Source organism: Chiloscyllium plagiosum, chromosome 42, assembly GCF_004010195.1.
Source record: "Chiloscyllium plagiosum isolate BGI_BamShark_2017 chromosome 42, ASM401019v2, whole genome shotgun sequence".
Classification (NCBI taxonomy): Eukaryota; Metazoa; Chordata; class Chondrichthyes; order Orectolobiformes; family Hemiscylliidae; genus Chiloscyllium; species Chiloscyllium plagiosum.
The window spans coordinates 14,009,627-14,019,659 of NC_057751.1; the positions used below are offsets into that span (position 1 = coordinate 14,009,627).

The 10,033-nt window shown below is 55.3% G+C and overlaps 1 protein-coding gene across 2 annotated transcripts in view; it reads left to right on the top strand.

Moving 5' to 3' along the window:
• Positions 1-664: 664 nt before the first annotated feature.
• Positions 665-10,033, top strand: part of bag4 (BCL2 associated athanogene 4) — a 16,211-nt gene continuing 6,842 nt past the window's right edge. Inside the window, exons 1-3 of one of the 2 annotated variants that reach the window (XM_043681538.1) lie at positions 665-685; positions 3,410-3,517; positions 8,123-8,419. In XM_043681538.1, the coding sequence (XP_043537473.1) occupies positions 680-685; positions 3,410-3,517; positions 8,123-8,419 (411 nt within the window). In that variant the 5' untranslated portion in view covers positions 665-679. Of the gene's footprint in view, positions 686-1,254; positions 1,414-3,409; positions 3,518-8,122; positions 8,420-10,033 lie in introns of those variants that run through there. The other variant, XM_043681537.1, reaches the window with a different exon arrangement.

The following is a 10,033-nucleotide window of genomic DNA, read 5'->3' on the forward strand; positions in this document are numbered from 1 at the left end:
CCCACCCCCGGCGGCTCCTTTATCCGATCCCCAGTGTCCCCTTTGTCTGACCCCTGACAGTGATCCCTAATTGCTCCTTTATCCGACCCCCAACACTTGAACCCCAAGGGGTTCGACCAGAAAAGGCGGTTGTGGCGTGGCCGAGCGTTTCGGGGGTGGGGGGGGTATGCTGCGAAGAAAGGTGGTGGGGGGAGGTCAGGTGAAGGAGCCACTGGGGCGCGGTGGCTCTGGTAAGCCGGACCGGCATTGATTGCCCAACACCCCCCCCTTGTCCCCCCACATGGGGGGACGCGGTTCAGAGTTGACCACGCACACCCCACTGAGAGTCTGGAGTCACATGTAGGCTGGACCAGGTGAGTGCGGGGCAGACGCCCTTCCCTCAAGGGCATCCCCAGAGGCAGAAATTGCTGGAACAATCCAGCAGGTCAGGCTGGACGGAGAGGGGAGCCTGGAGAGTCGGAGCTCAGTCCAGATAAATGCTCAGTTCTCCGTTTCAGCTAAACAAACAGGATTAGGGCTCTGGCAATTAATGGGAGGGCCCTGAGTAAACCAGAGACACCCAGGGGTTCCGGTACATAACTCTTCGATGTTCGCGTTACATGATGTTGAAGGCGACTGAGGCACGCTTGCTCTGACCTTCAAGTATCGGAGTTGGTCTGTTCTGTTGAGGTTGTACAAGATGTTTGTGAGTCGTCTTCTGGCGTCCTGTGTCCAGTTTTGCCGTACGAAGGATGTTCGTAAATTGGCCGAGGGTTCAGAAAAGAACTTCCAGCATGTTGCTGGGACTGTGGAGAGTTTGAGTTGTGAAGAGAGCCTGGGGATGTTTTGCCCCAGAGCGCAAGAAGTTGAGGGGGTGACCTTGGAGGGTGATAAAATCATGCGGGATGCAGATAAGGTGAATGGCAAAGATCTTTAAGTGAGGGTGGGAGCTTTCAAAACGAGGGAGCTTATGTTTAAGGTGAGAGGAGAAAGATTTAAAAGGGAGGGGCAACTTGTTTGCACAGAGGGTGGTGTGTGTGTGTGTGTGTAATGAACCGCCAGAGGAAATGGTGGATGCAGGAATGGTTAAAACAATGAAGAGATATTTGGACAGTGGCATGTAGGCAAAGGGTCTAGTTTAATTTGGGAACTGTGCTCAGAATGGATGGGTGTGTTTCCATGCTGTATGACTCTGACTCCAGTGACCCTTTCTCAGAAACACTCCCCACCTCCCTCCCCCCTCACCTCCTCGATCTTTGCTCCAAATTGATTTGCTGCTGTTGCGTGCTCATGCTGAAACCCTCCTTTCTGTTTTTGCCTGGACTGGGAAGGTCAGGGTGTGTCACCCGCAGACAGAGTGAGCGTCCCGCTCGGCCGTTTCAGAGTCAGACAGCGTTCTTTGTCAGTCTGGAGTCACACGTGGGCCAGACCCAGGTTAGCACAGCGGATTTCCTTCCCCGAAGGCTAGCTGTTTGATCCACTTTGGATCGGCGACAGAGATGAGACCCGCGTGTTCCAGGTCCTTGCCAGGAGAGTGAGGAGGGAACTGAATTCTCTGTGTAATTCACAGTGAGTGGATTTGATCTTGAAAGCAAGGAAATGAGCCGGAGCTGCTTTTTCCCACTTGACGGAGGGTTGGAGTCTGACTGTGCTGTTTTGCAGTGGACTGCAGCTGTTTGGAGAATTGGATTATTCTGATGGATGTTTGTAGGACACGTGGGAGTGCTGATGGTTTAGGTGAGATGTTCAGAGGATGACAAGTTTGAGCCTGAGATGTGCCTCACTTTCTTGGTGAAACTCGTTGTTAGCTCCTGCAGCTTGTGTTTGCAGCCGGCGTGACTCTGATTGAAGTTCAGAAACGAAACTGTCCTGTTATCGTGCTTTCCTCCTTGCACTTCTCCCCCGGGATGAGTTTGTGTGTGTTTTTATTTTTGGAACGGCGGCCGGTCATGAGCACTTGAGGGAGTGTAAGTCATGCCACACCTTGGCGACTTGTGAGCTGTTGCTCACTGCACTGTGGGAAGTTCTCAAAACCGTGAAAGGGCACAGCAGGATCAAGAGAGCACCTAAATTGGGGGTGATTTGCAGAAGAAGCTGAGGCAGCACGGTGGCTCAGTGGTTAGCACTGCTGCCTCACAGCGCCAGGGACCTGGGTTCGATTCCAGCCTCGGGCGACTCTCTGTGTGGAGTTTGCACATTCTCCCCGTGTCTGCGTGGGTTTTCTCCCACAGTCCCAAAGGTGTGCAGGTCAGGATGGATTGGCCATGGGAAATTGCCCCATAGTGTTCAGGGATGTGGAGGTTAGGTGTATAGTCCGCGGTAAGTGTAGGATAACAGAGGAAGGGGAATGGGTTTTGGATGGGTTACTCTCCGGAGGGTTGGTGTGGACAAGTGGGGCCAAAGGGCCTGTTTCCACCCAGTCGGGGTTCTGTGATTATAAGCAAGTGTGACATGAGCAAACCTTGTTTTGGTACGAGTCATGATTTGTCGTGCTGCTAGTGCAGTCAAGTGCTGGAGGTAGGCTCCATTGAGGAGATCAGGAGGTGCCCTGGATCAATATGTGCTGGTGCTTCCTGGGTAAGTGGGGGAAGAGGGTGGGCAGGTAGTGAGGGTGGGGGGGGGCCAAGGTGGGATGTTGTCAGGCCACGTTCACCGGAAGGGTAATACTGGGCGAGGAGAGGTTTCGGTTAAGGGACCAGGGAAAACAGAGTTTGAGAAAGCTCCCGCGGCTGAGTTGAATAGTTGCTGCTTGTTTGACTCTGTCCTCTCCCCTGCGTAGCCGTTTGACTGAGTTCAGAGGGATCTTGTGAGCAGCTCCTTCCGAGTCCTGTCGTTCAGGGATCCCACAGGGTCCCCCACCGTCTGCACTGAAATACTCAACGCTGTCTGCTCACTCGGAAATCCAAGTCTCTGTGTTCCCATCGGGCCACCTACTCTGTGCTGTGTAGTTGAGGCAGGGTCACGCGAGCCATTCGAAAGGGAGGTGGATCATCACCTGTGATCAAGCCTCCAAGAGGACGGCTGAATGGCCTGTTTGTGCAGCAGTGACCCTGTGGCGCCAAGGTGTTTGGCTAAGAACAGTCACTTGATTTCACTCGACGTTATCTAACTACTGCGTGGAATTTCTGTAAGACTCTCCCTTGGCTCACCGTCCCTGGAGCTCCCTCCCTAAGGGTGCCGTGTGGGGGTCCCTACACCACACAGAGTGCAGCGATTCAAGAAAGCAGCTCACCCCCCACCTTCCCAAGTGGGTGGGGGTGGGGGGGGGAAACAGGACAAGAGCTTGTGATGTGCACTGCCCATGAGGTAGCCGAGGAGCTGAAACAGTTGGTTTGCTGGCTGTGATTTTTGCAAGAAATGTTTGTTTGAATCGTGCATTTGATTCAGGATCCCTTCCACTGTTTTGTTCCCCCCACCCCCCCCTCCCCAGGAGATGCCATATCCAGGATACACCTCCAGTTACTGGTATCCCACCGGACCCCAGACTCCGTATCCCAGTGACTACTCTCCGATGATGAACCATCAGATGCCTCCACAAGTAAGCAGCCTTTGTGCTTATTGTTCCCAGGGGGTAGGGAGGAGATTGCAATGGGACAAATGGCTCAGTCAAGGGAATTGAGGGCGTGCGATGGGGACAGTAAATCAAGGGGCACCCAGTAGAAGTCAGGCCAGAATGGGGCCGGCGCCTGTCTGTACGCCCTGCCTCGCGTTTGAGTGCCGTGAGTTGCCTCGGGTTTGGAGCTCATGTGAGTTCACCCCGTGCCAAGGGCAGCTTTGCCAACCCAGGGCGAGCAAAAGTCAAAACCTGCTTTGGGCGCTGACATTGGGAAGACTGAGGAAGAAATAGAGGGGACGGCAGCCCCTTGATCTGCCCTTGAGCCTGCCGTCTTAAACCAATGTAGCCCCACCCGCCAGCACATGGTCCATATCTCTCCAACCCTTCCTCGTCATGTCCCCATCCAGCTGCCCTTTAAATGTTGTGCTGTGTGTGGGAATCAGACTGCACTTTGCTCCTGTTCCAGGCCAGTCAGGCAGAGGGACAGAGCAGGTGTTCAGATGAGTGATTGGCTCCTGCACCAGGGGTCAGGGTGACACCCTGACTTCATGTGGGCTGTTTAGTTGGCAATTTCCATGCAAACCAAGGTATTCTTTGTCAAAACTGCCTGGGAGGTTGAGGCAGCTGGCAGTTGTGACCAGTGTTGAGGGGACTGACACCGATTCAGAGGCAGAGAGTGGTGGTTACGATCAGCGTGGGTACCCCCCACTCCTCGCTGTGGGTCACGTGCACCCCTTTCTGAGTCTGCGAGACCAATCTTATCCAACCATCTTGGGAAGCAGATGGAAGCTGATGCCACCTGTCCACAGGCGCACACTCACATGCAGACACACGCACGTGCGTGGACACATGCACTGGAGTACAGGCACAGACACACGGGCACACACAAGGGCAGACACAGACACACACCTCGGAGCTTTCCGATGTCCACCCGACCCTCTGCCCTCAGTACCACGCTGTACTGCTCCAAACCTGTCCTCCAGCTGCCTGCCTTAGTGCCACCCTCCACCCGTTCCTCCTTGAGAGTCCCTCCCTCTCTCCAGCCCGGTCAAACCCATCTCTCCACCCAAGGCTCTCGCCACCACCACCTCTCCCTGTGCCCTGTTGTTGTGTCGGTGAAGCAGCCGGACTTCCCTGTGGGTGTCTGGTTCGGGGTCGCTTCCGGCACTATCCCAATGCAGGTGACATCGGGGCAATGCTTCCAACGGTCGGTGCGCCGTCCCCGTGGAGCAGACTGAGCGGCGGTGACCCCTGGGCTGGAGGCGACTTGGCTGGGCCTCCCTTGCTGTGTTGAGTTGGGCTGTGACACTGAGATTTTGAGTTGGGAGATGTGAATTCTGCAGAATAATCTGCTGCGTGGGGGTGTGGTGACACGGAGATCCTGTCATGGGATTGTTGTCAAAACCCCATCCGGTTCCCTCATGTCCTTGAGGGAGGCAAATCTGCCATCCTTTCTCAGTCTGACCCACAGTCCTTAACTGAGCGACTTGACAGTCCGACGGTGGAAATCCTGAAGGTGAAGGTAATCTTGCCTCACAGCTCAGCCCCCGGCGTGGTGTGTTGGCACTGCCTTTGCTCTGTTGAAGCCTCATGCGGCCCCAGCCTGTGTCCGACCCATATTCCAGTGAGCAGGCCTCCCAGTTTTCTGTTGGGCCAGTCGTGTGTGTTTGCTTGCTTGAGAGAGGTGTGTCAGGCCAGTGCTGACGTCTGCAGCTTGTGGAATCTGACTGAGCGAGCTAGGCGGAGACCGGGTGAGAGGGAGCTGCACTGAGCTCCAGCCCAACTGCAGACTGATGACTAACCTGCCCTGGGCTGCAATGCTTGGTCTGAACTGAGTCATCCCGAGAGGAGTTGGCCAACTCTGTCTGACATTGCTCCCAAAGTACATCATTTTCACCAAGTCCTGTTTGGATTCTGACTGGAACTCCAAGTGGAGTGTGTCCCACCTGGAAACGGGCAGGTTTAACCAAGTCTATGTCCCCTGGGTGGCAGCACGTTGACAGCCTGACTTGTTGACTCATCGGGTATGGGGGTCTTGGTCACGTTGCCCACCAGGGGCAGCCCCTGATCTGCCCTTGAGCCTGTTACCTTGAACCAAACTAGTCCCACCTGCCAGCACCCAGCCCATATCCCTCCAAACCCTTCCTATTCATATACCCATCCAAATGCCTCTTAAATGTTGCAATTGTACCAGCCTCCACCACTTCCTCTGGCAGCTCATTCCATACACGTACCACCCTCTGCATGAAAACGTTGCTCCTTAGGTCCCTTTGGTATCTTTCCCCTCTCACCCTAAACCTATGCCCCTCTAGTTCTGGACTCCCCGACCCCAGGGAAAAGACTTTGTCTGTTTATCCTATCCATGCCCCTCATGATTTTGTAAACCTCTATAAGAACATCCCTCAGCCTCTGACGATCCAGGGAAACCAGCCCCAGCCTGTTCAGCCTCTCCCTGTAGCTCAAACCCTCCAACCCTGGCAACTTCCTTGTAATTCTTTTCTGAACCCTTTCGAGTTTCACACTCCATTGAGCGTCTGACCCCAGTTTGTCTCCATTGTGAGGTGTGCTCTTCAACAAAGTGTGTGTTTGTGGGTGTTGCTGGCTGGGCCCAGCATTTATTGCCCTGTTACCCTCTAACTGCCCCCTTGAGAAGGTGGGGGGTGAACCGCTGCAGTCCTGTGTGGTGTGGGGACCCCCCCACACAGCACCGTGAGGGAGGGAGTCCCAGGATTCTGACCCCGAAGGAACGGCCGACAGATGTCCGAGTGGCGGATGGTGAGGGGAACTCGCAGGGGGTGGTGTTGCCGTGTACCTGCTGCCCCTTGTGCTTTGAGATGGAGGGCTCGTGGGTTTGGAAGGTGCTGTCCGAGGACTTGTATTTTATTAATGTCACCTTCCTCTACTCCACACACTCCTCTTCAGGTTCACTTATTCTCATGTTCTCCTGCCAACCTTCAATGGTCTAATCTCTCTGAGCTTTCATTCCCTATGACTTGCCTTGCTGACGGTGGCTGACTCAGGTGTAAAGACGTTGTTGTATTCTCCTTCTCTGACAGTGGCCCCTTCCAGCTGTCCTGCTCTGGTCTCCACAGAGTCCCAGCATGGTGACAGGCCCTTTGGCCCAAACTGGTCCATGCCGACCAAAATGGCCGCCCACGCTAACCTCATTTCCCTTGGCCCATATCCTTCGAAACCTTTCCTATCCATCTATTTGTCCAAATGCCTTTGAAATGTTATTAATGGGCCCATCTCAGTCACTTCCTCTGGCAGCTCATTCCACATGCATACCACCCTCTGCGTAAAAACGTTGCCCCTCAGGTTCCCTTTTATTCTTTCCCCTCGAACCTTAAACTGATGCCCTCTAGTCCTCGATTCCCCAACCCTGGGGAAAAAAACTGAGTGCGTTCACCCCATCCATGCCTCTCATGATCTGTACACCTCCATCCGGTCCCCCCTCAGTCTCTGACGCTCTGAAGAGAAGGTCCAACCTCTCCCTGTAACTCAGACCCTTGAGTCCAGGCAACATCCTTGTAAATCCCTTCTGCACTCTTCCTTCCTATATCCTAATATCCTTCCAACACCAAGGTGACCAACACTGATAAGTGCAGCCTCACCAATGACCTGTATAACTGCAACATCCCTTCCCAGTGTCTATACTCAGTGCCCTGACTGACAAAGGCCAGTGTGCCAAAAGCTGCCTTCACTGCCCTGTCGACCCGTGACTCGACTTTCAGAGGACTGTGAGCTTCTGTTCCACTCCACTCCTGAAGGCCCACCCATTCACCATGAAACTCTGCCTTGATTTGATTTTCCAAAATGCAAGGCCTCGTGCTTATCTATATAAAACTCCATTTGCCACTTCCCCAGCTGGTCAAGCTCTGATAACCTTCCTCACTGACCATGATATCGCCTATTTTAGTGTCATCTGTGAATGTGCTATCCATGCTCTCACCCAAATCATTGATATAGGTGACAAACAGCAATGGGCCCAGCAGCGACCCCTGAGGCTCCCCACGAGTCACAGGCCTCTGGTCTGATAAACATCCTTCCGCTATCACCCTCTGCTTCCTGCCATTAAGCACATTGTGCCTCCAGTTTGCCAGCTCCCCTTGGATTCCATGTGATCTCACCTTCCAGAGCAGCCGACCGTGTGGAACCTTATCAAAGGCCTTCCTGAAATCCATACAGACTCCCACCTACCCACCCTGCTCTCGTCAGTCTTCCTGGTCACTTCATCAAGTGAGCTCTGACAAATTTGTGCGGCGTGACCTCCCGCTCACAAAGCCGTGCTTGTCCTGTCCTGCTGTGTACTGTACTGTACTGTACTGTACTGCACTGACCTCACAAACCCTCCCCACCCAGGTTCCTGGCTGGTCATTGCTGATGTCAGAGGCCTGGACCCTGGCAGGGCCACAGCCCTGCTCGCTCCCCTGGAGAGCCCCGATCTCCCCAGCTGCCTGCCAGCACCCCCCCCCCGCCTGCTCCAGGGTAACGCTGTGCAGCGTGCGATGTTAGCCCGTCCGTTTCCCTTCCCCCTCCTCCGTCTGAGGCATGTGAGTGACCGGCGTTCCGTGCCTTTGTTTCCAGGGGCTCGTCAACGGCGTCTTTCCTGGCGGACGGCCCTCCTCTCCGGGCCGAGTCCCGCCGAACACGTGGTATCCCACGGGACCGAGTGAGAGCTGCTCGCCGGAGAGCATTCCGCGCGAGAACATCCAGCAGCAGCAGCAGCTCCCCAGCCAGCAAGCTGGGCTGTCCAGGCCCCCGTCGAACGGACATGCTCCTGCCACGCAGTGGGCCCACTCGCAGCATGGGGCACCCTCCCACACCCTGTCAGCCAGGACTCCGACACCAGCTCACCCAGCCTACGGTGCTCCATCACAGCGGGTATGTGACGCGCTAGCCTGGTGCAGGTGTGGGGGGGGGGGGGTGGTACGTGTCCAGTGCTTGGGGGCAAGGGGAACTGTTTAATGAGGGCCTCTGACCGGTGAGATGCTGAGCCAGAATGAGCAGTGCTGTGAAACGCCAGGCTGTGGAGATTTCGGTGTTTGCCTTGGCTGGGGGGGGTGCGGTCAGCCAACAGCACCAGCAGCGATGCGCAAATCTGTCCGTTTGCCGGCGTGGAACTTCACCCCATTCCCAGCACGCAACTTGTCAGCGGTTCCTGATGTTTCACAGAGAGTGTGAGAGCGCTGAAGCTTGGGTCAAGCAACACTCTCTGGTCTTCCAAAGGAGACGTGACAAGTTTCAGAGAGTCCAAGGAGGCAGTGAAAGCAGCCGGGTGGAGGAAGGCCAGAGTTTGTGGAATGCAGGATTGATGGAGAAAGAGAGAGAGACACAAGGAGGGACAAGGCCATAGAGGGCTTTCTCTCCAAGGAGATGCATTTTACCTCTGTCAGACCAGGAGCCAGTTGGGGTTGGGTTAGTTCAGCAAGCACGAGGCCAACAGGAGCACCCTCGGAGCTCAGAGTGTGTCAGGGAGAAAGCTGGTCCAGAGTCATTGGGCTCACTTGGTCCCACAGCACCCAAGGTGAAGCCAGTACTCTGAGCTGGGAGCAGTCGAGCAGCAGCCCTGACGCAATGGGAGAGCCACAGTGAGGGAGCGGAAACATGTTCAGGCCATTGCCGAGCCCTGAGCGTGCTCCCGGGAGGGGGTGGGTAAATGCTGCAGCACGCCCACACTGTGGGACGAGAGGGGGAGGGCAAGGGCGAACGCTAAGTGATTTCAGTCTGCGCACGACGTAGTTGGAGGAAGGTTCTGCCGGCTGGATAAGCAGGGCCCAGCACTGAGTTGGAGCAGAGCCTCCCACCTCCACTGTCACGTACCTGGGTAAAAGGGAAGCAGTGTTTTCAGGAACGGGAGCCCTTTGCTGACGGGGCCTTGGAACCGAATGGACGCAGGCTGGGCCAGTTGTGTTCACATTGGAGGCTCCAGCCATTCGAGGGAGTGGGCCGAGCCTGGCTTCCTGTCCTCTGACACTTAGAGTGCTGTATGCTGATGGCATTCCCATCAGAGGGAGCCTCGCTTGGGAACAGGCACCAATCCCCGCCCCCCCCCCTCCCCCAAAGGGTGAGGGCTGTGCAGGGTCTGCTGAGGTTGGAGATGGCACATTGAGTCATCAGGTTCCTTTCAGCACACAGCAGGGTTGGCAGCAGCTTTTTGTTAGGAGCAGGCTGGCTCAGAGTCCTTCAGCCTTGGTGTAGCCTGTCCAAGATGGTGCTGAGCAATTCCACGGGGTTGCTGGGTTTTTGTCAGTGCACTGACGGGTTCTCACTGTGGCTTTTCAGGCCAGTCCGAGGAAGGTGTCCCTGAAGGGGTTGGGATTCCCCCATCTCCTGTCAGGAGAATCGATTCATAAAGGGTCCAGCTGGATGGTCACTGTTAGTGCAGTGGGAATTTCAGACCATGAGGACTGATTACAACCCACAGACACACACACACTCACACACACACAGACACGGAGTCTAACACACTCCACGCTTGGACACACAGACTCTCTC